The sequence below is a fragment of the Pyricularia grisea genome (genome assembly GCF_004355905.1).
Source record: "Pyricularia grisea strain NI907 chromosome Unknown Pyricularia_grisea_NI907_Scaffold_2, whole genome shotgun sequence".
Lineage (NCBI taxonomy): Eukaryota > Fungi > Ascomycota > Sordariomycetes > Magnaporthales > Pyriculariaceae > Pyricularia > Pyricularia grisea.
Genome location: NW_022156717.1, coordinates 3,509,206 through 3,537,166, shown reverse-complemented (window position 1 = coordinate 3,537,166; position 27,961 = coordinate 3,509,206). Strand labels below are relative to the sequence as shown.

Genomic DNA, 27,961 nt, shown 5'->3' with positions numbered 1-27,961 from the left:
ACGTGTCACCCAAAAATTTCCCCGCTTCCGTTGTGAGGAATTTACTATTATTGGTATGGGGGAGTGAACTGGCCAAGCCGATCCTTTGGCGAGCATGCATTTACAGACAGCTGGATCCAGGATTACCACCTTGGGTAAGGTACATTAGGCGGTTTTAAGGTAGGCTGGTCTTGGTCGCGTAAAAAAAATCAGTCATCTTGCATCCCAAATAGTTTACCCCAGTCACTCGATCTTACGAATCTGGGGAAGAGCCAAGAATGTGCCAAGTAGCGCATGTGATTATGTCTGAGATGGAGCATCTACTCCATTTGCACGCGAGCAAATTGAATCAGCAGTATTTGAGGTAATTCAGGGCCGAGCTTCATGAAGCGAAAAACAATGTTTGAATAAAGTCTATACTTTAGTGATCTACACGAATTGAAGTTTTTCGTACCGGAGATGTGAACGAAAGAAAAACAAACAACTTCAAATGTCGATACTCAATAAAACTTCAGCGCTCAACCGTCGATCGCTTTTGTAGCCGTCTTGCCGTTAGATATCGCAGGCGCTGATTTTGCATCAGTAGCACGTCTGCCACCGCTCCTACCCTCCTCGGACACCTTAACGCCAGCCACGAACAAGGTGCTGACACCCTCCAGGAGTGCCACAAAAACGCACATCATGCTCGCGATGACAAAGTGACTAATGGTAGACCCGATCTCCAGCCATGACCCCTCATCCTTCACAACCCAGAAAAAGTAGAGCGTCAGGAAGTCGCTGACAGCAATGACGAGCATAAAGAGTGCCGAAGGCGCCACGCCCAACCTCCTGGTCAGCACGCCCACGTTTGCAGACAAGATCGCGAAGGGTACCAGGAGTTTGAGAGTCAAGAGTACACCTTGCGTCAGTGGGTCGAATATCGGCTGGATCCGGTTGACGCTCTCAAGGCTGAACTGTGACACCGACGCCATGTTGCCCGTGCTAAAGAAGGCCGACTGCAGCAGCACAAAGAAGAATAGTGCGACGCGAGCATCTGTTAACGTGAGAGCTCTGTACTCGTTCGTAGCCGCGCCCGCCGCATCTGATGATTGTGCCGCTGCGACCGTCGTTGCTCCGTTGGCATTTGCTTTTTTTCCGGCGGCGGCCTGTCGCGAGGAGTAAATATGCCCAGCGTGCTCAAGGCGGACCCATGCAACCAGTGTGATACAGAACGCAACGTAAAATAGCCCCTCGTATGAAATTGTAAGGATTACGAATGTCGGCGCAAAAGTTAGGAAGGCAACCATCAGACGATGGAGGTAATGGTTGTTGGGCTCAACCCTGTATGCAATTGGGAGGACAAAAGATGAGGCTTTTCCGAAAGTTAGCATTTCTTGGCACCCAAGCTGTTGGGATCAATATTCAAGACTTACTCAGAACAAACAGGCCGGCCACCTGGTTGCCCAGAGGAAGACCTTTCTTGGCCTTCAGGGCTGTCACGGTTGAGCGTGTTACAAGCATTGCCAGGATAACAAGGCCTATTTGGGCGCCAACGAGAGCTCTATTCACGTGCTTCTTGGCCGGAGGTGGTGTGTGGGAGGAGAAATCCCTCAGAACGAAGGACTCCATCAACAGGTATGCGAAGCCGATCGCAGTCATCAGAGCTCCTCCGATGAGGCTATACAAAGGAACGTTAGTTACCAATCAAGTGGTTTGGCCAAGGAGTATTGTGATGCTTACATAAGATCTAGGTTCTCTACTTTGATGGCCGAGAGTAAAGTAAACGTGCTCATGCCCAGACAAGATACAAACCACGTTCCAGAGAGTATGGCATGTTCCTGCAGGAATGAGATGCCATAAGATGCCGGCCAGAAAGCACCAAGTATGAACAGTCCTGTGAGGACCTCGCGATGGATGTATCCATGAGCCTGCTCGGGTTAGAGACGTTGAGTTGAAGTTGACTAGATCAGGGAATTGGTCTTACCAGAGACACAATAACAGCAACATAGACAGTGGCATTGAGCAAGAAAGACGCAAGGCTGGCCCCCGGTTTTATATGGGCGAACAGCAACCTACGTCCTTGCACAAGGCTCTGGCGACGAGCGTACACTTCTTCCCAAAAGAAGACGGGGAAAAATGCATACGCGTAGTATGTCGGGGGTGAGCCGGAGGCGATGAAGGATGCGTATAAAAGTACAAGAACGGCTGTAGAAGCAGCCAAGCCCATGCCATCCCTCGCGGGCTGCACCTGGCCGTGCAACACGTGCATGTCCAGGACAGTCATGAGCGCATAGGTCATCCAGCCCAGGTACCCGATAGTGACCAGTGCCCTAAGAAACACCCAGTCGTATGTCTGCAGATATCGGAGGCCCTCGAGTCCCACTTTGATCAGCGCGGCCGACTCTTCAATAGCCTCCTCATGGTTGCCGCCGTCAATAAGTCGGCGGATATCTGCGACGCGCTCCTCTATCCCACGGCTGCCATTTTGCGCCCCGCCAGCCAAGGGTTTGTACGGTTTGAAACGCAATTGTGATTGACCCTTCTTTTGCTCCTCCTTGACGCGGTACGTTTCCAGAATCCCTTGTGCATTTACAAGTGTGGCTTCGGCCTTCTCCTTGTTGCTAGCAGTGAGGTACGGGAGTGGGATTTCACCAACGGAATTGGCGGGGAACTCGACGCCGATCAGGAATGCCATGAGCGCCGAAACATCAGCCTGCGCGACGTCGTGGCGCTGGACCTTGTCCAAGCCCCAGTCCGAAGAGAACTCGTCGTGGCCAGCCGCCGGCGCATCCCCGGACGCAATCTTGGGCTTGGCAACACCTGATCCCCAGGCAATGAGCGGCGTCCTGGTGTTGTCTGGGTGACCATCACCGTGGCTTCCCCAATCGCTCATGCCATGATCCGCCGTAAAGACAAATGCCGTCCTGTCGTCGCCGTAGAACTCGTTTACGATCCTGGTTATGTTGGAGACGCCCTCGTCCACGACCTTGATGTTGTGCAGGTACTCTGGGGAGTAAGGGCGGAAAGAGTGCCCCGCCGTGTCAAGCCCGAGCAGGTGCAGAAAGAAGACGACCTTGTCCTGTCTCAGCGCCTCCGCCAGCGTAGCGTTGTGCTTCGCCTCTGTAAACATCTCCTCCACATGGTCAAAGACCCAGTAGTCCAGGTGGGTGGCGTCCTGTGAAAAGTCTTCATCCTCAGCCTCATACATGTACGCGTCGACGCGGCCAGGCACAGCGCCCTTCTCGAACATGGGCAGGATATCCGGGCTGCCCCAGCTCCAGGTGTGCCTGCTGCGGTTGAAGACGCTGTCGAAGTTGACGGGGTTCAGCTTCCATCCCGTCATGACGGCAGAGACGTCTTCATAGAGTCCTGCGATCAGCGCAACATGACCAGGACGCGACTCTGTTGGCACCCGAGTGTGCGAGACGCCAAATGTTCCATGCTCCAGAACTCGCGATCGTAGGAAGGGGGCGAGCGGGCGCGGGGTCAAGTCGTCATCGGTTTTCGGGTAGGGCTCCGGGTGAGATTGGAAGGCCTTGTCGGCGCGGAGACCATCGCCTAGCCGAGAGAATTTTGCTTGATCAGCGATTCGATCAACCTATATGCGCTTCAGCACAAAAGGTACTCACCAACAAAGAGCACCAGGCGATCTGCGGGGGCAGGTTTTGAAGGTTCTCGGTTGATCTCAAAGAGGCGCATTCCTGAAACGATGGGACTGACAAAATAAATGTCAAATATAGAGTATATATACACAAGGTGAAAGATCACGGCAATTGCCATGAACCTCCCGCGTTTCGACATGGCGCCGGCAGCGTGCCCTATAGGGCTCTAAGTCGCGTTGGAGATGATGGTCGAGTCGCGGACGGTGGTGTCGACACGATGTAGCGCGTCGGGAGGTGAATAGCAGGGTCGCTTATTGCTGTAACTAACAACGCGGGGTTTCACCAAGATTCCATATCCGTGGAAAGATGATGTATCCAACAACAGGATCACAGGCAAGCCAACGCGACCTTGCGCAAATAATTCTGAGGAGCCGGGGTGAGGAGGAGGAGCATAGGCGGGAGGACACATCATTTCACATTGAGGCGTTGGATCCATAAAAAATTCCCACCCCAATTGATGGTTCTGATGTCAATCGCGACAGGGATTTTACCGGCAGCTTTCCCCCTGAGCTCCCTACAGCACTAGCCAATGATCAGTGGTTAAGCGTCCCATGGGCTTCCACCCGCCCTTCCCGTACGTCCATTGGCAGGGGTTGGTCTGGCCATCAAGGGAACGGCGAAGGGGTTAAGGTATTCAGTAGCTCAGAATGCCCGCCGCAAAATATTTTCAGCCCATCCACGACTTGACCATGCGCTAAAGAATGGGAACGATTTAATAAACAATTTAGTAATAAGCAATACAATTCAACAGATGGGTATTTCATAAGATCCAACCGGGAAAGAAAAAAAAAAAAAAAAAAAAAAAAAAAAAGTAGGGAAAATGGTATATACGCGGACCAAAGGAATCCACAGACAGGAAACGAAGAACTAAACATCTGACGCCCCAAACTCCCGCGCATGTTATTCATACCGCTTCATCCAGGTCCTGTCATCTCAAACTAAACAAACATTATGCAAAAGATCAGCGCTCTTCCAATTACTTGAAAGCTCTGCTGATGGCATATTATTTTATTCCCCCTGATCCACACGCTCCGTTAAAGACCGCATGACCCTTGAATAGAATTTTGCAGCATGAGGCCTCGGAAAGCTGATCTCCTCCACCAAGTAGTCTGGTAACATGTCAATGAGTGCCCTATCTCGACTTGGGTCGAGCTGTGGCATGTACATAAATTGCACCTCATCGTAGTTTTCTGCGGACATGTCATTGCCGATTGACAGCTTAAAGTGCAATGCTGCAGAGATAAATTGGTTAGTAGTCTATAAGGAAATCTCATGTGGAACGGCTCAAAGTGCGACTTACTTCCATTCCGACCAGTCTGTATGCAGTCAAACACATCCTCATCCTCGCTCCTCTTGACACCCCGAATTATTAGGCCAGTAAGGTCACCGTACAGGTCCTCCTTCATCTGCGCAGCCTGTGCAACCTGCATAGCTTCGGCGCTGGCAGCAGCCCGAGCCGCAGCAGAGCCCACTCCAGCTCCAGTCTTGAGAGCGCTTCCCGGAGGAGCTTTCATACTGTGCGGCACCTCAACAGTTCTAGACGCCGACAGCCTCGTGGCTAGCGTTTTGATTTCTTTCCTGGCTTCTGCCAAAGCATTCTCCATGGCTTGCACTTGGCCCGCTAGGGAAATGGCCTCTGCATTCTTCGCCTCAAGATCTTTCTTATACCTCTGGCCCTCCCTTGCGAGATCTTTTTGGGCAGCAAGCTCATCTTTAAGTTTTGCAATCAGATCGGCGGCAGCTATGCGATGTTAGCACTCCCGTCAAGTCACGACCCCCCTCTCATATAGCAACTGCGGACACGGTACTCACTCTTTGCCCGGTCTTCACTCTGCTTCTTGTAACGGTCAAACGTGCGCTCGGCTTCCTTCACCCCGATTTCTCGCAAGTCACGATACTTTGTTTCCAAAGCGTCATACTTCTTGTTAAGGTCTCCCAGCCGTCGTCGTAATGATGAGTCGCTCTCATCGACATCTGTCGGAACAGTCGGCCGGCTCCTGACCTTTCCGGGTGACGACATGCTCAACGGCAAGGCCCTACCAGGCGGTGAACCAACGGGTGATACGGCGGTCAGGTCGTCCATAGCTGTGACCTCTTCCTGCTCCACTCCCGTGTCCTCGTCAACATCCATGGCATCCTGCGGTTGCTGTGTTTCGGGAATCTCTAGAGTCTCTTCGACATCGACGGTCTGCGCCTTGGCGGCCGGCTTCCTACCCCTCCTCGCAGGTGCAGATGTGGTAGTCTGGGGGACCTCTTCGGGCGCATCCTGATCCTTGGCGTTCTTTTTCGCAGTTGCTGCAGCCTTTGGTCGCCCTCGGGCAACCTTGCCTTTTGCTGCCCCGCTACTAGGCGGTGACACAGGTATCACAGCGTCGTCGGCCTTCACCGCCGTGGCCTTGCGGCCCCTCTTTGGGGCGTCTGCACCAGGTTTCGTTGTCATGGGCGCATCGGGATCTTCGATAGCAGCTTCCACGGCGGCGGCGAGTCGGTCACTAGCGCGACTCGTCGTTGCCTTTGCAGGCTTCTTGGTGACCTTGCTGGCTGCCGGGCGGCCTGCGGCTTTCTTGGGAGGCATTTTCTTTGCTGATATCTTCTTCAAAACAGATCCGTGGTTCTCAATGGAGGCAAAGCTCGCTCCAAGGTCGTCGTCCGAGTCGGAATCCACCAAGCCCAGTAAACTTTGCTTGGACGTCGCTTTAGACATAGATCATGAGGCAGCAGAGGGTTTTGTCCGGGGTGTGTCGGTTTGTCCGGTGCTGGCGCAAGTCGTCGCGTCGCGACCTTGGTTGTAGTGCAGCCCGAATCGATAAATGAAGTTTGTTTGTCTGAAAGGGGGGCAGGGATGTCGGCATTAGCGGGCCCGCGCAAGCAAAAGCAAGGTAGGTAGACAAGGTAGGTAAGGTAGGTATACACTGGCAGAATGGGAAGCAGTGTGGTTGCGATTCGAATGGTGAAGATCAATTGGGTTCAAAGCTTTGGAAATTGTGGACGCGCCGACACAAACCGACGAAAGTAAACAAACCCATGGAAACGGCGGGGTCAGGCCCTAACCCTGGATTCATTCATATGTCAAAGGCCAGGCCAAAGTGTTTTTGCTTGGTGCATCTCGTCAACTAAATCAATTTAAATCGTATGCTAGGTAGGTTTAGTCCGATTTTCCTCGTCTGAACTATCCAAAATATATATTTTCCCCCTCGCATGCCTTGATCTTCTTATTCTTTTTTTTTGTCTCAAACTCTAAGCCAACAAATTGACAGATATGAATTACTTCTGGGTCTAGGCGGTCTATAAAATCCAGAGGCAGTAGCTCATACTGAAATGCGCTGCATTCCTAAGTGGTATGATGTACTTCGTACAAAGAAGTTTAGCTCAACGCCCGTCGCATCCGCTCCTTTGATGTCGAAGCAGTTTTTGACACTGACCTGCCTTCTATTCTTGGCTCGAGCGAAAGGTGCTGACGCGACGGGGAGGTGTCAACATCGTCAACATCATACATGTTTCTGAGCGGTGAACTGTACCAATCTCAAAAGGAATCGTAACGTTACAGCTAAACCAAAAATCACCGTTGCATTCGGCCGTGCGATGAGCTCTGATCTATCATCGGTATTCTTCTTTCATATCCGGTTCCGAAGGGGGGAAAGAGTCGATGAGGATTCGATGAAAGCTGGTGATGCACAAATCCGGCACGATGCGACACACAACCCCGAGACTAACTACGGTATCTACATGAATACTACCTACCTCCCCGGGGCTGTGGTACGATCACCACGTCGCATTGGGGGTGACGACGCACGTGGCTGTGGGAACCGCCGGATCTCACATCATCAAGCTGATTCGATATTTCGTATTCGAATACCCCGAAAAAATGTGGTCCTAGGCGTCAGCTACTGGCCCCCAACCGGTGAAGTTGATGCATGTTTGCTTGCCGTTCTCTCGGAATGGTTCAATATTATGCAGCCCAGCCAAAAGGGTCGCCGTTTAGAATCATCTGGGTGCTTATCGAACAACCATATTCAATGGGATCCAGACAGGAGCAGATTCTGGACGGGCTCTTTCGGCCCCCATCGCAGCTTTCGGGCTTCTCAGGAGTACAAAAATTTGACAGATTTGAGCCGCAATCGATCTCCGACCCCCCGCGTCGACCCCTTTCTTATGCGTCGGGATGACGCTCCGCCTTAAACATTTGCTGGCTTTGTGAGGCTCCAGCGACTTGTGTGTAGATTCCACGTGGGATCAATTCGCCGATACTACCTGATCATCCAAAGGGATGGTTGGTTGATGTAGTGATTTGGTTGTCAGCCTATACCAAGCCTCTTAAGCGCTTGAAGACAACAGTGACGGCGGGCAACCACAATCTCTATTGATCGCCGATATATGCTTTTCGGTCATGCTTCCTGCGGCCCTCGTGCTGTCATTTGTGTGTTGCTGCAACAGAAGAATCAGTGATGCTTCCAGACCCCAAACATGATTAACATGTAAGCCCCTGTTCGAAGCCACTTTTTCGCAGCCTGGAGTGCGCTGATGTATATAACACATTCGTCTCTTGCCAGGATGGCTATCGGTAGGTAGGTCATATAAAGACTGGCATTTCAAGATGCCACCCTCGCTCAAGATTCGGTGTTGACTTTTGAAGCAAACATCGGAACCCCAAACCTCGTTTCCCAAGTACACGTTGAAAACTTCCACACAAAGTACGATAATATACCCCGACCCCCGTACACCAACTATCTCCCCAGCCTTATCATCATGGAGGCCCCTCGCAAGGATTCCGATTCTTTCAGCTCTGGACAATGCACATCTTGTGCAGCTACGCGAGGCTCCAGTGTCACAGAGTGGTAAGCCAACCAACTGCGTGTTCAACATCCACTCACTGTTCATCAGGGAGTATAAACTAACTCCTGCTTCTGAAAGGCATGCTGAGGACTGCGTCGATGCACCCAAGACGTTGATCCCGGCCTCGCCAAGCTCTCGCGAAGGCTACAGCTCGGCCACCGCCCTCAACCAAACCGACCATGCCACTGGCCAGATTTCGTACAGCAGCATACTTTACCAAGTCGACACGAGCGGGTGCGGGCCTACAGCCGACCCTCTCAGCCCCAACCTGCTAGCCGACTCGCAGCCGCAGCAGTACAACGTGCAGCCGCGCGTCGACTCCCCGGCTCCCATCTCACAGCTTCAGAGCCGGAGCAGTCAACAGATGGCCCGGGACGCTCTCGGTTACGAAGACAATCCCCGCCCTTGCGGCAGGAGACCGCCCTCGGTGCAGCTCGTGTCGTTCTGCCGGGACCTCGAGAGGGAGAACCCCAGGTCCGTTGTGGCGCGAGCCGCCGAGGCCTTTGCCGACGTGCCAGATAACGTGAGCGAGGCGGACCACGATGACCTCCGCGCTTGGGGGCAGCACTATCGCTGGGACCGTCCAAGAGCCAGTGGTGCGGGCCACGTCACGGCCGGGGACCTCTGGTGGGATGCCGTGTCTCCCTTGAGTCAGCCCCCGTCACCTGGATATGGCCATGGTAGGAATGTACAGTAATCGGTTTTCGATTTCAGAGCTGCGCGTGTTGCAGTGTGGTTTAAAAGAAAGGGGGCAAGGTGGGTAGAAAACGGTACGGGAAAGTGATTCAGAGGTTGTTTGTTACGTGATATATGTTGAGGTGACAACATAAAAGCTTGATCTTGAATGCATACATATATGTTGAATATTCGTCATTCCAAGTGCAGCACTTTGATCGCCAATGTCTTTTGCCAAACAGCATAAGCAGAAATATAAGCATGTACTGAATCAATGTCTGCAGCAAACTTTAGTTTCCAAAGTGAGCACACACACTGCCGCGTGCTCCTGACCCTTTGCTCAAGTTAAGCAGACTACAAACAAACTATTTTTTTTTTCTTGCGCCCATCCTCCTGATTTCTCGTTTCGTTTCTTCATGATTCTCGTTACACAAGTCCTATTTCATAAACACACACAGGCACATGTTGCTTTTGCAGCTCAGTATCTACATCTCTCAACGCTCCAAAAAAAAAAAAAAAAAAAAAAAAACCAAAAGCCGCGAGACTCCCTCACTTTGAAGCGCCCGCTGAGATATGCCACAACCGTCTTACTGGAGTTCTGCTAGCTCGCGCTCCTTGGCCGCAAGCATCTGTCTCATTCTTTCCGCCTCCCGTTCGAGCTCAGCCCTCCGGCCGGCCTTGTCGCGTTCCCCTGTGTAGCCACCTTCGCTCTGTGGGGTTGTCATGGCGGCTATCGGCATCATTCTCCTCGACTGGTCCATTGGTGGCAGTTCATCACCCGTGGATAGCGGGCCGCTCAATAACGAGTTGATCGACGAGAGACGTTTCGAGGAGCCAGAGTCATCCCCACCACCTTGCGCTTGGGCGCCTTCTTCGGCCGCAGACAAAGATCGTTTGCGGTTAGACGAGCCTATAAAAGAGCCGGGAGACAACGACGGCTGCCTGTCGACCGGGCTTGGTACTGGGTTGAGCGGAGGTAGTCGGTGTTCCGAAGGCCGAGAGCTCGTGACGTGGTACTGCGCGAGGTCACCTCTAGGTGCGCCTGAATGTTGTGTATTTTGTCGCAAGACGCTCTCTGGTACCAGCTGCATGTTGTCATTCGCGCGGCGTCGCAAACCCAGGTTGACGGACCCATCTGCGTTGATTGATCCGCGCTCGAGTGGTGTTTCTGGTTGAGGTGAAGGCGACGCGCCATCTTCCCGACTAGGGCTAGCACCATCCACTGGGGCCGGTGAGCCCTGTTGCGATGCCGGTAGGACTCTCTTCCTCCGTTTGATTACAGCTTTCTTCATCGTGACTGGTCGATGAACGCCGTGGAGCTTGTAGTAAAGCCCTATGATATTCAAATCAATACCTGTCCTCCAGCTACTTGCAAGCTCCAGGAGATTCACTTACCACATGCGTTGCATATCGTATGGCCAGCTTCGTCACGTCGCCAAAGAGGCGTGATGGTTGTTCCACAGTTCTGGCACGCAATCACTACGGTGGTGTTTTGGGTCTGGATTCGCAGAGCCGTCATATCGACCGCGTTTGGATCCTCAGTAGCCTGCTGGCTTGCGCACGAGCCGGAAGCGACATTCAAGCTGGCACTCTTTGCTATCCTGTTGTTGTATGCAGGACAGCCGCTGCACCCCTCAGCCCCGCCAGTACCATTGCATCGGCCTCCACCGGGGCAGCTGCCGCTGGGTGTGTGTTCCGCCGTGACATACGTCGCCCCGGTAACGTTGGAGGAGCCTGGCTGGGCCCCCTTTCCGGCAGATTTATCCGCAGCCCTTGGTGTCCCACTTGCGACGACATTGAGCGGCCGCTTCAGGTTTGTAGGCCTCGCAGCGTTTCGCGCCTTCAGGTACAAGCCGCATGCGTTGCATATGGTCGCTCCTTGTGGTGACCTCCTCCACAGCGGTGTCTGAGTGGTTCCACAATTGCTATATGGCTCCAATTAGCACAACTCCATAGGCTTGAAGGCCCAAACTTTCATGACCTACCTGCAAACCTGCCCGGACGGTGTCTGATTGCTGGCCACGGACATGACATCCGTTCCGGCATCAGACGCGGCATCGTTGGCCAGTGATGCCGGGCTTGGCGGGTGAGCCAACCCTGAACTTTGCGCACTCTTTTGATCCCTGCCCGAGGAAGGTGATCTGTGCAAACTTGTCTCCATAACGTCTCCCTCCTGTGACGGAGGTGAGCATCGACCGTGGGATGAGCTTGTTGCGCTTAGGCTCTTGGTTGGAATCGTTGGTCTGGTTGGAAGGGCAGTCCGGCCTTGTGCTGCGGCTTCTCGATCGTGTGGATTTCCTGGCGCACTAGTGCTGTCGCTGATGGCCATGTTGGAGCCCGGTGAAGTTTCGATGTTCAAAACTATTTCCCCCCTGAGGCTCAAGAGTGCACGTTCCGCGCTACTCGTGAGTCGACGTCAGGGAAGCCCGTCCCATGGGCTTCGATATCGACCAAGAGGGCCTCGAGGGACGTGTATTCGTCTTGATACGACGCAGCACACTTATGGGGTATTGACAATTTCGGGTTCGTTCAGGAGAAAGATCGAGATTCGCCGTGTCGGGAAGATTTGTGTAGCCGTCCTAGGCGCTATAGGGACTGTTTGACAGCCCAAAGACAGTGCGGGCGGCGCTTAGGCCGATGCGTGTGCTAGTGATTGCCTACGGTCGACCGTTGACAGATGCTCTCCAGGTACAGATTGACAAGATAAGCGCAAGGCTGCGACCTTGACCGGTTTTCCTGCTGGTAGAGTTCGGGAAAATCCGCACAGACGGTTCTGGGTCGAAGCGACTTCGATGGCCAAACACCAAGACGAGCTGGACGCCGGATACGGTAGGGGTGTAAGGTTCGATGGGAGTACCGTCGGATGGGATCCCACTGACAAATGCTGAAGATTATCGGAAGTGGGATCGTAGAGACGGTACTGGTGACACAATCCAGGAAAGTAAGCCGAAGAGATGTTATTGTGGCGGAGTAGTCTGCAGCTTAGACATGGGTTTGATGGATTTAAACTTTGTATGCATGTACGGAGTACCGCAATGCAACTAGGTTTGTAAATCAATCAGGACGTACGTATTCGCGGGCCGCAAGTGGCGATAGAAGTAGACTTTTGTTTTGTTTTTATTGTTTTTTTGTTGTTTTTTTGGGCTCGGGGTTCTTGTTAAGACATCAAACCCTGGGAATAAAGTCAAGAATAATGGTATGGAGGCAATGTAGGTAGGAATACGCAAGCCACCATTAGGGGAGGAGGGACCGTCCCAGCCGCAGCCCACGTTGAGTTGACGAGATGACGCCCCGGATTTAAAACGGTATGCCAACCAGATCCACTGGATTGCCCAACTTTTCGATCATCCGTTTGCTTGTCAAAACCCAACTGACTGACTACCTCACCAACAGAAGTAAGTTCCCCGATACTTTAGGCAAACGATCGAATGCTAAAAAATTTTCAACTTTTTTTTTTAATCTTGGATAAGAGAATCTTGCACAGTTTCCGATTCTGCCATTTATTTCCTTCTTCATCCAGAACAGAACTTGTCTCTCGCTTGACCCGTTGTGGTTGCCCGCACTTGCAGCGGAATTTCGAAAGAAACTGACCAATGAGACGACATGCAAATGTAATGTATTGCTTAGCGGTGTGCGCGTGGGGTGACGCCCTGAATGGAGTGACAAGGACCCCTCCCCACTACGCTCTTCCTTGGTATTTCCCAAGGTGGCATTTTAGCATCCGAGACCCGCTGTTTTATTTCTTCTCTGGCTGATTTTCCCAAGCCTGGCCCCTCCTATCTCGGATCTATCCTCATGCTGCCAACTCGGATCTAACGAGTAAGTGATTGCGCAGTAGTCGGATGGGTGGGTTTCCTCCTGGGTGTAACTGAGCAGGAGAGCAAGGCCCAAGGCAAGAAAGAAAAAGAAAAAAAGGACCCCATGAAAAAGCGGAGGCGACTATAGTAGTTTGCGTGCGTCCTTTGAAATGTTAAACTACATACGGTTATGACTTAGTTAGTCTTTCTAGCCTATAGCGCCGGGCACCAATGGAAATATCCAGTGCGGCTGACATTCTCACTCTGCAAGGACAGGACTACTTACACCTTGAGTCTAGCCTTTTTTATATTCCCCTCCACACCGAGCAGTCAGAAAGTCGAGATACCTGGGTAGGTAGATAGATACAAGGAGGCCATGTACAAGGTATCGAGATTTGTGACAAATGACGGTCTGGAGTAAATTACTATGCCAACGCTTGTTTGATGAGACATTCACCTGCCGACAAAGTCTAAATCATTATTATTACGTTGATTTAACTTGGTATTGCTACGTACGACCTACTACATTACAATGTTTCTTCACGTACCTCGAACCCGCGCTCCACCCTCTCGCATAGCTTTGACGCACGGGGAAGGACAAGGGTAGAAGCCGGACGGGATGCAGACGCCAAGCCTTATTATCTTGTCGTTATCTTTCGATTGATCTCACGACCAACCATCCGATCATCGGGCACATCCGATGAATAGTAAAGCCGGTACCTAAATATGCATGACAACCGTCTGATTGTAATATTTGTTGACTCATATCCTTATTTCATGATTCAAGATTGCCATCTTTGCACTGGACAAAATTTACGAAGTAATTGTGTGGTATATAAATGCCGGCTTGATCGGAAAATATCAGACGATTTCTTCCTCTCTCAATTACATCCACGGTGAGGAGTACTGGTTCCGTTTCAGTGTCAAAGGCTGGCTGGATTGGAGGGAAAGCATACGAGGGGTCACTAGCTGTCAAAGGAAAACTAATCTCAACTGAGAAATCTATTTGGGTATAATGGTACGCGCGACTAACAAGGTAATCAGTGTGTAAACATTTTGTAATACTGGCCCTGCAATGCGGTTCGGCCGACAAGACCATTCTATGGGAAACTAAATTATGATTCGGGTATCAAAAGGGAGGGGGAAAGAAAAAAATCAAATAACATGGAAATCTGATAGAACATACAACGAGGTCGATGTCAAATCGAAAAAGAAAAAAAGAAGGAAAAAAGAGTATTAAAGACAAATATGAAACAAAATGCTAGAAAAAAACGCATGTAGAAGAGAAACCGCAGAAGCCACGCGAGGGATCCAAACTTGCGTAGCATTGCCTCTTAGCTTAAGTTGATTAAGCATCTGGATCAGGGCCAGTCACAGCAGGGATCGGGTTAAACATGGAGTTTCCCACGACCTCGAATAGCTTAATGTCCCGGGCCATATTGATAGGAATTGCCAGATTCAGAGCATGGTCGAGCCATCGGTTGTCTGATCGTGAAAGGTCAAGCTGTGCCATGCAACGTGCTGGATTAGCCGGCTTCCTCACGTCGTTTGTCAAGACGAGAACAAGATGTTGCAGGATGAACAGGCCGAAGAGGGTTTGAGGGACGTTTTTGATGCTTCTCCGGCTATACCATTCGATGTAGCCAGCTGTCCATTCGTGCATTAGACCATCCATTTCATCGACAAGTACATCCAAGCTGCGCTCGGTTTCATAAACTCGATAAACGCCAACATTGGTTGGATACTCAATGCTCTCAAGCCCTGCGTCTTTCTCGGCCCAGGTCAGGTACTGGCGAATTTCAGCCTCGATGAGTTTGGCTGCTTTGTCACCACCCTTTGTGCTAAGCTTGAGCTCGTCTGCAACGCGGGACGACAGTGCGAAAATTCCCGTCAGTGCTTTCGTAGCTAGACAATATAAAAACAGAACGGTCAGCTCAAGTGCACTACGCAGGAAATCTCTGTTGAACCAACACACTTACCTCTAAACTGGGAAGCGTTCGCAGTGGAAACATTGCGGAGAGCAGTTGGTAATTGGCAATCAGATGGTGCGAAAAGGACTTCATCCAGATTGTATCCATAAAAGTCTCGTTTCCACTGACCCGGTAAAAGCGGGTGATAGCCTCTTAGCGCCAAGAGTTTGTGCAGCTCGGCCTCAGAAGCAGTCCATTTTGAGGAATCTTTGTTGGCGTCTTTCAGCTCCTTATAGGCGTCTTCTACATCCTTCGGGATGCTCCACTCGAGACTGTTGTTATACGCCGCAGGGAAAGTAACGGCACTGTCTAGTGACACCACAGGACCTGTGCTTGGACGAGTGGCCTTGCGAGGCGGCGTCACCTTGCGCGGCGTCTCCTTCTTCTTTGCCGGTGTACCTCTACCACTTCCTCCCCTTAGCCCGTTGATCAAACTGAAAAACGAAGAGGGCTCTTCTTTTTTTGTGAAAGGGTATGGAAATGCTGGACTTGGAGATCGCTCAATGGATGGCAAAATGAACTCTTTGTTGTCATCGTCGCTGTCATCGTGGAAAGACAAGCCCACGACTCCTGTCCTGGGTTCGTAGTCTCCGTTGCAGTCATCTACGGGTTCAATCTTTACCCGTATTTTTTGGCGAGGTTCTTCGGTGGTGACTTGGGGCTCGGTTGGAAAGTTCGGCTTTTCCACACGCGGAGTGCTGAGCTGGCGTCCCTGAGTTGGGACGTATGGTTTGGATATCCTGCCACTAAGGACGCCAGGACGGCTAATGAAAAAGTCGCGGAACGGCATCACTGCCTTTTCCCTTTGTTTCTCGCTGAGACAACAGATAGAGAAGATGAGTAAGGTAGAGTGCTGATTGTGGGAAAGGTACTGTTGTCAACCAAATTTGGTCTTCAACGTTCTGGCTTGCTGAGGAACGAAATTTTTGTAAAGGTCTTGGGAAGATCCGACCAGAGTTGGTAGAAAGATTTGATGCAAATGTGATGTTCTAAAAACTAGACTGGTAGAGGATCGGTGAAGAACAAAAGTCAACTGGCAAAGTCACATGCGAAAATTCGGGAAAGGGAATTGAAGCACTCGAGGCATTTGTATATTGAAACCAAGGATGGTTACGGCAGCGGGGAACAATGACAATCAAGTAAATCCGGAGGCCGAGGACGGACTCGGTAGTAGAATACAATGGCGGCGATCAAAGAACATGGCAAGCCTGGGGAGTATTTGGTTCTTGCCGTTTGCGGAAGATGGAGCCAGAAGCCGCTTGCAGCCTGGAGCACAAAGCAAAGGAAGGCTTTTGGGCTTGCAATCCATCAATCAAAAGTCAAAGCAAGACGACAGCTCGCATTGTCCAAACATGAATGAGTCACGAATAACTTTGGCTTCATGTTTGATTTGATGAAGGTGGTGATTGAAGATTTCTCCATCACGAGTGTCAGCATACTTAGGTTAGGTACCTTAGATGGCAATAGTTACACATACTGTCGATGGGTGAATGCAAGAAACCAAGCTGCCAATTGGAATAATGCATCTGTCATAGCATCCCTGACATTAGTCACCAGATCACGTGGTCGAAACTGCATCTCTCCACTACCTAGCCTTGTTTGCGTTGTTAGCTCCGTCCTCGCCTTGTTACTGGCACCTCTAGGCTCTAGCCCCACATCTCGTTTGAGCTCAGACCGTTGTGTCGAGAAATTTTGGCAGACGCAACAAAAGCATTCGCGTCGCGCTAGAACCCAAGAATTCAAGATCTGCCGCTATTCTCGGCCAGTCGGGCACTCCCTTGGATTACCCTCTACACCCAACCACGCGCTGTCGCCCTCCAGCACATTCTCAAACAGATAATAATCCTTCAATTCGATACCTACTTCCTGTTGTGGCCTCGTACAGGGCTGCGTAACCGGTCAATCGCTACCATTACCTACTCGCCACTTTTACTCTTCCTATCTCCAACAGTGCACTGCGCGGCACCGGCGACTATCATATTGCGGTCACCGCCGTGTCACAAAGATACTGGTCGCGGCTCGCTGAAATCAGCATGACAACCGACTGGAGTAAAAACAAAGTTGTCGACCTCAGAGCCGAGCTCACTCGCAGAGGCCTAGCTACCAATGGCCTCAAGCAGGAGCTGGTAGATCGCCTGACAAGCGACGATGAAGCCAAGCTGAATGAGGAATCTGAAGCTGATGCGCCAAAACCTGATGATCCATCACCCCCTGCCAATGCGTCGACAGATATCGCATCCGAACAACCTGAAGCTGTGCAAGAAACCGAAACTCCTCAACAAGCCGGACCTGCGCAGGACCTGCCCAACGAGACCACAACTGAGGCGCATGAAAGTGCAAATTCAGACGCGCCTGCGGCTCCTTCGGCTGATGCAGTCGGCGATGAGAAGAAACGCAAACGTCGCTCAGCCAGTCCGCCGCCGCCTAATGATGATACCCCGAGGAAGCGTCTTCGGCAGGAGAACGGCGACGTAATGGAGAATGGTGGCAATGATGGCAAGGCCATCACCAGTGGTCTCACACAATCTGTTCCTGCCACTCACGATGGTGAAGATGTGACCATGCAGGAGGATGCCGAGCCTCAGACCGCACCAACGACAAAGGATGCTACACGTGAAGCACCCCTGGAGTCCAGCCAAAAGATGGAGCAAGAAGATGTTGTTGACTACGGAGCCGATTCGCCGGTAGCTCAGCAAGACACGGAGCAGATCTCTTCCAATAAGCAAGAGTCAGGAGACGGTGATGTCGAAATGAAGGACGCTGCGAAAGATGCCGCACCACAGGGTACAGACCAATTTTACTATGACGCCCCTCGCGCAAGAGACGAGGATGACTCGGTTGAGCCTGCGCTGCACCCTGCAACTGACAGTTTGTTCATTGGTAACTTTATGCGCCCGCTTCGAGCTGATGTTGTCGAGGATCATCTTGTTGAACTGGCGATGAGTCCTGGTGCAGCACCCGATCGCTCGGTACTGTCACAGTTGTGGGTGGATAGTATTCGTACCCATGCTCTCGTACAGTTCCAATCTGTCGCAGCTGCATCCCGTGTACGAACAGCACTCCACGGAAAAGTGTGGCCAGACGAGAGGAACAGAAAAGCGCTTTGGGTTGACTTCATCCCGTCAGATCAGGTTAGTGACTGGATCGCCAAGGAAAAGGCAGAGGGCAGTAGCAGAAGGGGCGACGTCTCTAGGTGGGAGGTGGTATACCAGAAAGAGGGCGACGTCATGGTTGCAAGGCACCAAGTCGCCATTGCAGAGCCAAAAACAACGGCACCGCCAGCAGGCCCGAACGGTGCATCTCGTGCTGTACCCACCGGCCCAGCAAACCAGTACCCGGGCATAGAATCGGCACCATCAGGTCCTCGAAACATGGGTGGTCGACGCGGTGCCGGCGATGCCCGAGGAAATGCTCACGAGCGTACGCGCACATCACCTTCCATCAGTTGGCAGCCCGTTTCTGCCGATCTCGCGCGCCGGCGACTCGACAACCTCAACAGTTTCGTCTCCAAGGACCCAAATCGCGACGTAGGCCGTGATTGCCACCGTTACTCTTTCACACGGAGTGACCAGTTCATAGACCGTGGCCCAGAGATGTTCGTTGGAATTCGCCCGCCACACCGTGAACGCGAGCGTCGTCAAATGGGTGGTCAGGGTGGCGGCGCGAGAGCTGGGGCTGGATCTGGCAACGGTTCATCACGTCAGCCCCTTCCGCCCCAGTCGTATGAGGCTCCTGCTCCTAGGCGTGGTCCTCGAGGCGGAGGTGGCCGCCGTAACAGGCACGGTGGCGGTGGGGGCGGCGGCGGCGGGAATTCTGGGTATGGACGGTATGGCCAAGGGGGCCGTTTCGGCGACGGCCTAGCCCCTAGGTATGAAGATTTCAGGTATAGGCCGTCGGACAATGACCATCGGTCAGACAGGCGATGAATACTAGTCGTCCACTCCACTATTATCTTCTTAACTTGGATGTTCACTCTTGGACAGCCTAGGGGCCGTTTGTAAACGATGGTCTCACTGTACTGTATGCTTATTTCCGAAGCTTCAACATTACATATAATTTCACTATGCACCCTAGGTCTATTCAACCTGCACACTGTGTTGAAACGAAGAAGCTCGAATGGGGTACTGGTCCCTCCACGCCATCATTTCCACCGGGTTCTCAGCTTGTTGAAGTCGCCAAGTGTTCTCTTGCTTTGGCCTGAACCTCAAACACGATGCCAGCCAATTTGCCCAGGATGTGCAACAAAAGAAACTAAACTCCAAATAGTCTAAAATTCGGAATTATCGCTCTAAAAGTTTCCCCCCAAGGATCACAAATTTAGTTGGAATCATGCTTCACGCATTCCGAACCCATGCGTCAGAGGCACACGACATCCAGTTCACGGCGACCAGCTCTAGACCATGAGCGGCAGCCCAGCCAACACTGTCAAAGGAGCGACGCTCGACAAACTCCTCGCCACCAATATCGGCTTTGGTCAGGTGTCCGAGGCCCCCTTCAGGCTCACGGAAGAGCTGGAACAGGTATCGATGTGGCTCGGAGCTTTGCGAATAGGCGATCAGTGTGGGGATTTCAGCAGAAGCTCATTTAAGCAATTTATCCCACAAAAACACCCCAAATAAAAACATCGAAAGGGTGTCTGCATGGGTCAAGGTAACTCACTCATCCTTGGGCCCTGGCGCCAGGTACTGGGTCAAGGCCGTGCCTGCGGAAGCGACATCTTGGCCACCATGCGAACCCGAAGCTGCCGGCCTCAAGCCCGTGACGACCCAGTGCCTCCAGTTTGCAAACTTGTTGTCGTTGGGGTAGGGGGCGTCGGGATCGACGAGGAAGAGCGTATACGTCGCGGTTGTTGAGGCCGCCGAGCTGGGCACCGCATCCTCGGCTTCAAAGTAGATCTTTGGTGCCTCGGCGCACTCGCTCTTGACAAATGAGTTCCCCAGGTCGACCTGCTTGGCTCCAAAGGAGACGAGTAAGTCCGTGGTGGGTCTGAAGCCGACTGGGATGGCCCCGGTGGCGTTGGCGGCGAGGCCGGCGCTCGACACTGAGGCCAGGATCGCGGTGACTCGGTCGTTGTCAAATGGCATGGTGATTGCTCATAGATGTGTGGAGATTTTCTGTTATATTTACAGTATTATTTTATTTCTTTGTTCGTTCTTTTTCCATCCGTGTTTATGCACTGGGCGATTGATGGGAACTGCGAAGATTATAATAAATGTGGGAATGCGAATTTTGAACAAGAGCTTAGCTGAGTGGAGAGACGTTCAGGGTTACAAATAGTTTTCATTGTTAAAAGTAGAAGAGGATGATGATTCTAACTAATTTTTCTACTTTAAGGAATCATCGCAGCCCTTGCATGTGGTTTTTACTATCGCTTTTAGCAAGTAACCTTTTATCTTTATTTCTATTTATTTTTATAAGTTTTAAATACAAAAGCCCATATGTTTTGTTTTTGTCATATGAGCATTGAATGTATAATTGATAGATTTAATCGTATAATATATATTTTTAACTATAAACATGCAGCTTATATACAAGTATAGCTATTTATTTTTAGAACCATTATTTATAACGTATGCATTTACCTCGATAGGAAAAGAGATAAAAACTCTCTTCGTTACTCTTGTTTTCTTTTTTTTCTCTTTGCTACTATTATTTTGTATTTATATATTCCTTCAGACTGCAATCCAAAGCAAGCAGTCTCATTTTATGTAGAATTTGGTTTGCAGAAAGGGGAAAACCCCCAAAAAAAGCCAAAAGAATGAAACTTTATTATGCCCTCCTCATTCTTGGCGATCTGGCCCAATCCTCCATTGCTGCCCCTACGTGCGAAAAGGAGTTGATTCAACCCCACGCGACCGGCCCGGGCCAGAAGATTGGTGCCCATCTCCATTACGACCCCGCTGACAAAGGCTCCTGCCCTCACTATACGAGAGACGCTCAAAATGGCTATTGCGATAGCGATACCTCCATGATCGCTTTCCATTTTGGAGAAGAGAAACCATCGGTACAAGATAACGATGGTGAGTATGAAGAACGCAAAAAACCTTTTTTACTTTAGTATATTGATCTCATATAACAATCATCCGTTTGTTAAAAAAGAGACTTGACTCACCTTACTTTAATTCCATAGGCACCCAGGAGACCTTCAGCCCCGGCGAAGCTGTAGGACTGCTTTGCTGTATTCCTAGTCACAAGCTCCTACCATTTTCTGATTACTATAGAGCTCAGTATAGAACAAAAAACCCAGAATGGGACGGGCAATGTGCCCCCAGAGACGGATGGTTCCATAACGGTTATCGGGGTACTCAGAAGAAGCCCCGCAGGAATTGTTTTGCGGCATGTTGTTGTGGCCTCTTGGAGGCCTGCATAACGTCCAAACACAGCTCTAGTGGGACGTCTAATGACTGTCTCTGCCTAGGCTTGGCTGGTGGCTGCTGCTTTTAAAACGTGCGGTCCAGAAGTGACTAGAGCCTTAAAATGGTCGGTCACCTTCCCGAACAGCGATTATAAAACTAATTACTACGCAATTAACTACCTTCTGGCTGTAAAACCCTACAAAAATTAGACTGTGGTATGAAGTTACTAAATTATTTTGTGTACTTACTGTTATTAATAGTGGTTGCTAACCGGCGTTTAAATGTTGTGTCAAGTGCAGCGTGGTTTATAATTAGTGTGTTGATATACAGAAAATGCTAGAAATACAAGTGTAAATATATTAATCTAGCTACGATAATTACAATGCGTATGGGAAAAGAATTTTGCCGTATTATTTTTATAGACCAGCCTGAATGGGATTATATTTTTAAAAAAAAAAAATCAACTTAATGCGTTCAAGGTAAATCCTTCGTTATAATAGATGCTAACTCCCCCGATCACCCCACATACAGGCCTTTGATTGGTTCAACGTTATAGAGGGGGGAGAACGAGAGAGCAGCCGAAACCTATGAACTTTACGGTTTCTACGATTGAGCGGCTGTATTGTTGATGAGGGGTAATATGTCGGCATTGTTATTGTTCTGCCTGGGCATCCACAAGGTATGTTTCGCCAGAGAGCGCACAATATCGACAGTTTTTTTGTGCAGTCGGATGTTCGAAGTTCTCTGCTCGACGCTGGCAGGTGATGATGAGGGTTTTGTTTGGTGGGATAATAACGCCCGGACCTCCGGCATGTACAAAAACTGTAAGTGCGAATTACAGTACCTGCCACGTAGTGAGTGCTGTTCCGCAGCACTTCGGATTGCGCGGAATGCGCAATTGGGATGGGCCTGGATGATTTAAGTTAGTAATCCAGCACCTACCACTCCCTGGTTGCTAGGCACCATGATACATCGCTAATTTTGTTACTCCTGAGGAATTAAGAGTCTGTTGCCATGTCGCAAAGTGGGATTTGTTATTGTCTCGATCGACGATGCGCTTGAAACTTGACATCTCAATAAGAATGGAACCCCCCGCCCATTTGCATGACGTAGTAGAGGAGAATTTGGTAGTTTGGTTACCTCTAAGCGAAGCAGCCAAGGTATAGACTATGGAGCTCAACTACCGTACAAGCAAGCCAAGAGTTGTAGCAAAGCGAACTTGATCAGTGCATCACAGAGTGGGTGGTAGGTACCTTGGGTGGGCATAGTGGGACACCAACCGTGGGGTATATCCATCCAAGCCATCCGAAAGGCCTACTTCTTTGGCTGCGTTAGTGCGTATAGCGTACAGAAGAAGTACCTAAGTACCGAAATCCATCCGGCCTGTTCGTCTCTTCTTCCTTATCAAGAAACTCAAATTCGATCCAGACAAGCCAGGTATCCCAAAATGTCCCATTGGGGGGCAAAGGCAAAAACCCGCAACACAGACCCCAAAGATTGAATCAAGACCTTCTCCAGGAATGAATGCATGGGCCCCCTCATATCTGCCCCCGTGGTACTCCGTACAAATCTTCCAAACAAGCCGCGTTCTTGGCAGGAGGCAAGTCTCTATTACGACGTGGTGTTCCAATTGCCCGAACAGACCGGGTGGAGACCTGGCTCTTGCTAATTGTTGATTGATCCAGAGTTGCAGTAAGCAAGTTTGGTGGCACGGCGCTAGGGGTTATGGCAGGCTTTGACATGGACCGATGGAACTAGCTTTGGTACAATTCGCGTTACTCAATGAGAGCTGGGCACCGTGGTCAAACACGGGTTACCTCAGGTACTGTACCAGGTTCCTATTTTCAGGCCACGTGCGCAGGTAAGAAATACCCAGTATATATACGGTATTGCATCTTACCTAGTGCAGTCGCTTGCGGGAATTCCCTCGATAGGTTATGTATTTTATTATCCGAGATCAGCTTGTTCTCGGGGCAGCTTGTGCTTCTTGGCAACGACCAGATTGGTAGATCCATTTGCCAAAACACAAGTTGGCTGGGCTCACGCTCTGAAATTGGTTTTGTAAATGGTAGGCAAATATTGGCAGAGGGTCGCGTCTAGGTAAGGTAGGAATGTTCCAAGGGCGAGTCACGGTCCATCGGGAGAAATTTCCATACCAAAAAATCCTCTTACATACCACGCCGAGGCTCCCGAGCCGCACGATACTGGTACATAGGAGACAGGGTGATCCATGCCGGGAACGCCGGGCTGACCAGCGGGCTGTTGTTGGTTCCCCTTGTGATCACCGAGATAAGATACCAATTGGCTGCTCCTTGAAATGAATTGGTTTAATGGCCAAACAAATCCTACCGGGCTTGGGTCAAAGAAGTTTTCTGCTAAATGTTTCCGAGCTTGATAACTAAATGTATCGATCTTGATTGCCTGTTTGGTCCCTTGTTGTAACATGGAGACTTTAACTCTGGATTTTCGTGGAGCTATTTTGACTCGAGTCTCGGCGTGCCGAGCTCAAACCGAATCATTGATTCTGGGCGATTCCAGGTTAGGTAGCTTATCAACTTTTTTCTTTGCGACCAAAGATCCCTGTCAATATGCGGTCATAGGGCCATGGACTAGTGGGAAGCTTGTCCTTATATTCTATCCACCCCAGCAAGCCAAAAAAAAAAAAACATTATCACGGTTGATCCGATCTCAATCCTCCAGATCGTCGCGGCAGCCCGTTATCCAAATCTCTATGGTTGGAGATGCCAGCCCGCTTGAGCTGCGAGTCTGAGAAAAGACCCGGCATTCAGTGGTCGTCTGCCAGCACACGGACCAATCTGGTGGGGGTCGACCGGCACCTAGCACACCACCAGCAGCACAGCACCTCCAACGCCAAGCAGTCGTCCGACGTGCAGGATTCGGATCCGAGACCGGGGTCCGGATTTGACCAGAACACCAGCAAAACCGCCATAAATGACCTGAACGAAGACTACGATCGCCACGAAGCCGAGAACGGGCCGGCGACTACGAGAATAACAAAGAGGAGAACAAGCGCCGAGTCGCAGTCCGTAGCTGCGAGGAGCCGCCGCTCAGGCAACTTCAATTGGAAACCGGAACTGTCGCGTGATGCATCCTCGGAGCAGGAACCAGACCTAGCAAGCTCTCCGTCCCACGAAACCATCGTAGCCAATTCTTCCCGCATCGCACGCGACGACATCGACGGCCTTGCTGTCACGAGCCCCAGGATGGAAAAGCTTTCAATCGAGTCGAGGGGGAGGCGAGGGCCCAACACAAAGACCTACCGATCTAGAAGCCCATGGTATACATCCATACGCACATTAATTGCCACAGTGGCCGGTCTATTTTGCCTAGGCATCATTGTGCATTCGCTCAATACCAGGCAGCTTGACCCAAAAGGCTGTCGGATGGCTTGGATGCATCCCTCGTACCACCAGCTCGACGAATTCGATACCGAACACACCCGCTTTGCCAGCAAATACTCTCTGTACCTCTACAGAGATGCCGGTGTTGACCGGGACACAAAGGTGCGTGAGTTGGGAGGTCTCGGGCAGTTGATCGGCCGAGAAAACAGATGCTCAAAAGTCACCCGCCTTGTGCTAAGATTTTTTCATTGTTGTTTGTTGTTCTTTTTCGTCGCGTAGCTGAGGGGCATACCGATCCTTTTCATCCCAGGCAATGCTGGAAGCTACAGGCAGGTTAGGTCGATCGCTTCCGAGGCAGCAACATACTACCACAATGTCGTACGACACGACGAAAGAGCGCTCAGAAGAGGCGCTCGGCCTCTCGACTTCTTCTCGGTTGACTTCAACGAGGACTTTACCGCGTTCCATGGCCGGACATTGCTGGACCAGGCCGAATATCTGAATGAAGCCGTGCGCTACATTCTATCTCTCTATCTGGATCCGCGAAAGTCAGAGCGGGAATCGAGTGTACCTGACCCAACCTCGGTCATCGTCATTGGTCACTCCATGGGCGGCGTGGTGGCTCGCACCATGTTGACCATGGCAAACTATCAGGCCAACTCGATAAACACCATCCTTACAATGTCGGCACCTCATGCTCGAGCCCCTGTCTCTTTCGACGGTTTGATGGTTCGCACCTACCGAGAGATCAATGACTACTGGCGCCGCGCCTTTCTGAAATCCTCATCGAGGGAAAACCCCCTAGAACAGGTGACACTGGTTTCGGTAGCCGGTGGCGGTCTTGATACAATCGTGCCCTCGGACTACGCAAGCATCGAGTCTCTCGTTCCGGGAACGCATGGATTCACAGTCTATACTTCTACCATACCAAACGTGTGGACTAGTATGGACCATCAAGCCATTATGTGGTGCGATCAATTTCGCAAAGTGGTAACACGCGCTTTGTACGATATTGTGGATATCCGTCGACCATCGCAGACAAAGGGGCGGTCAGAACGCATGCGCAGGCTGAAGCGATGGTTTTTGACAGGCATGGAGAGCAACACAGAGCGGGATTCAGCTCATGCTGAACCAAGTACGCTATTGATCCTCGACGATACCTCGAATGACATTACCAGGCAAGGAGAGCGATTTGTGCTGCGTGGACTCGGTTCTAGGCCTGGAGGGAAGGGAAAGGCATACCTGCTACCAATTCCGCCGCCTAATTCCCCTGCCGGGAAGCAGCTGAATATTCTGACCGATCAGAGATTGGATAACTCTGGGGATTCAGGCCTGATTGAAGTACTATTTTGCAGTATGAGTGCCTCGTCTCAACAAGGCCAAGCCACTGCGAATTCTTTTTCGACAAAACTGGATCTATCTGAAGGAGACAGCACCAGTTCTACTCGTCTGGCTTGTAACAACGCTGCTTCAGACGTCATACAGCTTCCTCGCTCAACGCGGTCGACTCGCTATCCTTTCTATCTTGATGGCGAGCAGAAGCTGTCTCCCTTTTCCTATCTCCATTACGACGTGGATGAAATTGCGTCGGAGTATCAGTTTGTTGCGATTGTCGACAAGTCATCACATCCAACTTCAGGCTTCCTGATCAGCGAGTTCAACGATCTATCTCGATCTCATAGTGTGCAGAAAATCAGCTTGAAGCATCTCCTTACGACTGGCTTGGATTTGGAAATGCCGTCAGACCGCCCCATGGTCACAGAGGTCAAGATTCCGTCGGTACGATCAAGTCTCCTGGCATACAACCTCGAGATAAGCAAGAAACATTGCCAGGGCAGAAATGGCGAGGAGTTATTCACGCCACTCGTAAGGCAATACTTGACGGAACCCTATGAATCCAAGTTTTACGTCAATGTCAGCCGAGCCTCCATCAGCCTTCATGGAGTGGCTCCCTACGTTCCTCCCGCAATGAAACCCAGGTTAGATGGAGAGGATGGGCTCAGCCTTCAATTTTGGACTGACCCAACATGCGGCGCAAGCGTACGCGTGAAACTGACAGTGGATTTTATGGGAAGCATGGGCAAGCTTTATATGCGTTATCGCACTGTTTTTGCTTGTTTCCCCTTGCTCGTCGCAGCTCTCGTCCTTCGCAAGCAGTTCAACATTTATGATGAGACCGGCGTCTTTATTCCTTTCACCCAGGGTTTGGACCTAGCCTTGAGAAGGTCTATTCCCCTTCTCCTCGCTGGTCTCACCATAGTATCCATCGTTATGGGCGAGCGCGAAGCCAGTTCGAGCGCATCACCTCTGTCTGAACCACATCACCGGCAAAATACAACACAACCAACTGCCATCGATTTTGACCAAAACGATCTCCTGATTGGTACGAGAGATATGTTTTTCTGGTTCATGGTACCGTTGATTGGATTGATCAGCATTGGGGCCTGTGCTGCCCTCAATTACAGCTTCTTGGGGTTGTCCCAGCTACTATCGTTCCTTTTTGGCCTGCTCAAGGTTCGTTTTGCATGGCGAAATCGGCACGATGGTTACCGCAATGGATCATCATCTCCCTCACCACCGAAGACGTCGTTTCGAGTGTGCTCACCCCGCCGGCGGGTGGTTACAACATTAATACTGCTCTTTTTCGTTGCAACCTTTGTGCCATACCAGTTTGCATACGTGGTATGCTGCATTGTGCAGCTCACAACGACTGTCCGAGCTCTGAGGATCACTTCCGATGCGCAGAAGCCTCCTTCATCGAGCGCCACATCGTCAGAGAAATCCACGACCAACAGCACAAATCATCACAACATGAATTTCTACAATTATGTTCATTCGATACTAGTCCTGATGATCTGGGTCATGCCGATAGATGTACCAGTTCTACTCGTCTGGGTCCGGAATTTGGCTTTGAACTGGATGACACCCTTTTCATCTCACCATAATGTACTGTCCATCATCCCATTCATTGTCTTGGTGGAGACACATACGACCGGTAAGATGGTGCCGCGTGTGACATCGCGCCCACTCCGCCACGTTTCAGGCATCATTCTCACCGGCACAGCGGTCTACGCGGCAATATATGGCGTTTCATACGCATACGTGCTGCATCATCTCGTCAATATCTTTGCGGCCTGGCTAGTCGCGGTTCACCTGACTACTGCGGCTGCTGCTGTTGCCGGGAGTAGCAACGGTGGGGGGTTCGCATCATTCTCATCTTCATCTTACACAATGTCGTCGGTCTCGTCATTGTTTGAGAATGGACAAGTTATTGATCAAAAAGGTGGCAAGATACCATAAGGCTGCCGAGAGCCCTTTTCATTACTCTTTTTTACTATTCTCTTTGTA

General features: G+C 50.8%; 9 protein-coding genes across 9 annotated transcripts; 4 read left to right on the top strand and 5 right to left on the bottom strand.

Moving 5' to 3' along the window:
• Positions 1 to 411: 411 nt before the first annotated feature.
• On the bottom strand, positions 412 to 3,984 carry PgNI_03646 (uncharacterized protein). The gene is made up of 5 exons (XM_031123700.1): positions 3,588 to 3,984; positions 1,943 to 3,516; positions 1,699 to 1,886; positions 1,392 to 1,636; positions 412 to 1,330 (listed from the first exon to the last, which is right to left on the bottom strand). Exons 1-5 carry the CDS (start codon positions 3,757 to 3,759, stop codon positions 498 to 500), a joined length of 3,012 nt encoding a protein of 1,003 aa, XP_030983548.1. The 5' UTR covers positions 3,760 to 3,984; the 3' UTR covers positions 412 to 497.
• Positions 3,985 to 4,377: 393 nt separating this feature from the next.
• PgNI_03645 (uncharacterized protein) lies at positions 4,378 to 6,539 on the bottom strand. Its single transcript, XM_031123699.1, has 3 exons — positions 5,433 to 6,539; positions 4,921 to 5,361; positions 4,378 to 4,852 (listed from the first exon to the last, which is right to left on the bottom strand). Exons 1-3 carry the CDS (start codon positions 6,322 to 6,324, stop codon positions 4,629 to 4,631), a joined length of 1,557 nt encoding a protein of 518 aa, XP_030983547.1. The 5' UTR covers positions 6,325 to 6,539; the 3' UTR covers positions 4,378 to 4,628.
• A 1,573-nt stretch (positions 6,540 to 8,112) lies between these two features.
• PgNI_03644 (uncharacterized protein) lies at positions 8,113 to 9,319 on the top strand. Its single transcript, XM_031123698.1, has 2 exons — positions 8,113 to 8,455; positions 8,532 to 9,319. The coding sequence occupies exons 1-2, from the start codon at positions 8,367 to 8,369 to the stop codon at positions 9,148 to 9,150; spliced, it is 708 nt and encodes a 235-aa protein (XP_030983546.1). The 5' UTR covers positions 8,113 to 8,366; the 3' UTR covers positions 9,151 to 9,319.
• Positions 9,320 to 9,632: 313 nt separating this feature from the next.
• Positions 9,633 to 12,007, bottom strand: PgNI_03643 (uncharacterized protein). Its single transcript, XM_031123697.1, has 3 exons — positions 11,114 to 12,007; positions 10,524 to 11,053; positions 9,633 to 10,461 (listed from the first exon to the last, which is right to left on the bottom strand). The coding sequence occupies exons 1-3, from the start codon at positions 11,455 to 11,457 to the stop codon at positions 9,716 to 9,718; spliced, it is 1,620 nt and encodes a 539-aa protein (XP_030983553.1). The 5' UTR covers positions 11,458 to 12,007; the 3' UTR covers positions 9,633 to 9,715.
• Positions 12,008 to 13,839: 1,832 nt separating this feature from the next.
• Positions 13,840 to 15,685, bottom strand: PgNI_03642 (uncharacterized protein; the record flags this gene model as incomplete). The annotated part of the gene is made up of 2 exons (XM_031123696.1): positions 13,840 to 14,830; positions 14,905 to 15,685. The coding sequence occupies 2 exons, from the start codon at positions 15,683 to 15,685 to the stop codon at positions 14,274 to 14,276; spliced, it is 1,338 nt and encodes a 445-aa protein (XP_030983552.1). The 3' UTR covers positions 13,840 to 14,273.
• A 1,243-nt stretch (positions 15,686 to 16,928) lies between these two features.
• PgNI_03641 (uncharacterized protein) lies at positions 16,929 to 18,821 on the top strand (the record flags this gene model as incomplete). The annotated part of the gene is made up of 1 exon (XM_031123695.1): positions 16,929 to 18,821. The coding sequence occupies one exon, from the start codon at positions 16,929 to 16,931 to the stop codon at positions 18,819 to 18,821; it is 1,893 nt and encodes a 630-aa protein (XP_030983551.1).
• On the bottom strand, positions 18,701 to 20,161 carry PgNI_03640 (uncharacterized protein). The gene is made up of 2 exons (XM_031123694.1): positions 19,555 to 20,161; positions 18,701 to 19,434 (listed from the first exon to the last, which is right to left on the bottom strand). Exons 1-2 carry the CDS (start codon positions 19,977 to 19,979, stop codon positions 19,230 to 19,232), a joined length of 630 nt encoding a protein of 209 aa, XP_030983550.1. The 5' UTR covers positions 19,980 to 20,161; the 3' UTR covers positions 18,701 to 19,229.
• Positions 20,162 to 20,653: 492 nt separating this feature from the next.
• PgNI_03639 (uncharacterized protein) lies at positions 20,654 to 21,339 on the top strand (the record flags this gene model as incomplete). The annotated part of the gene is made up of 2 exons (XM_031123693.1): positions 20,654 to 20,915; positions 21,026 to 21,339. 2 exons carry the CDS (start codon positions 20,654 to 20,656, stop codon positions 21,337 to 21,339), a joined length of 576 nt encoding a protein of 191 aa, XP_030984829.1.
• Positions 21,340 to 23,992: 2,653 nt separating this feature from the next.
• On the top strand, positions 23,993 to 27,913 carry PgNI_03638 (uncharacterized protein; the record flags this gene model as incomplete). The annotated part of the gene is made up of 2 exons (XM_031123692.1): positions 23,993 to 24,775; positions 24,893 to 27,913. 2 exons carry the CDS (start codon positions 23,993 to 23,995, stop codon positions 27,911 to 27,913), a joined length of 3,804 nt encoding a protein of 1,267 aa, XP_030984830.1.
• Positions 27,914 to 27,961: the final 48 nt, after the last annotated feature.

Bases quoted from the DNA above. Each gene is read 5' to 3' on its own strand.
- PgNI_03646 (XM_031123700.1), bottom strand. From the start codon at position 3,759: ATGTCGAAACGCGGGAGGTTCATGGCAATTGCCGTGATCTTTCACCTT. The intron at 1,887-1,942 runs GTAAGACCAATT...TAACCCGAGCAG, and splicing joins TTGCTGTTATTGTGTCTCTG to GCTCATGGATACATCCATCG. The intron at 1,331-1,391 runs GTAAGTCTTGAA...CTTTCGGAAAAG, and splicing joins GGCCGGCCTGTTTGTTCTGA to CCTCATCTTTTGTCCTCCCA.
- PgNI_03640 (XM_031123694.1), bottom strand. From the start codon at position 19,979: ATGCCATTTGACAACGACCGAGTCACCGCGATCCTGGCCTCAGTGTCG. The intron at 19,435-19,554 runs GTGAGTTACCTT...CTATTCGCAAAG, and splicing joins GCGCCAGGGCCCAAGGATGA to CTCCGAGCCACATCGATACC.
- PgNI_03644 (XM_031123698.1), top strand. From the start codon at position 8,367: ATGGAGGCCCCTCGCAAGGATTCCGATTCTTTCAGCTCTGGACAATGC. The intron at 8,456-8,531 runs GTAAGCCAACCA...TGCTTCTGAAAG, and splicing joins GGCTCCAGTGTCACAGAGTG to GCATGCTGAGGACTGCGTCG.
- PgNI_03645 (XM_031123699.1), bottom strand. From the start codon at position 6,324: ATGTCTAAAGCGACGTCCAAGCAAAGTTTACTGGGCTTGGTGGATTCC. The intron at 5,362-5,432 runs GTGAGTACCGTG...AACATCGCATAG, and splicing joins GAGTGAAGACCGGGCAAAGA to CTGCCGCCGATCTGATTGCA. The intron at 4,853-4,920 runs GTAAGTCGCACT...TTATCTCTGCAG, and splicing joins ACAGACTGGTCGGAATGGAA to CATTGCACTTTAAGCTGTCA.
- PgNI_03643 (XM_031123697.1), bottom strand. From the start codon at position 11,457: ATGGCCATCAGCGACAGCACTAGTGCGCCAGGAAATCCACACGATCGA. The intron at 11,054-11,113 runs GTAGGTCATGAA...GGAGCCATATAG, and splicing joins CCGTCCGGGCAGGTTTGCAG to CAATTGTGGAACCACTCAGA. The intron at 10,462-10,523 runs GTAAGTGAATCT...TGAATATCATAG, and splicing joins TACGATATGCAACGCATGTG to GGCTTTACTACAAGCTCCAC.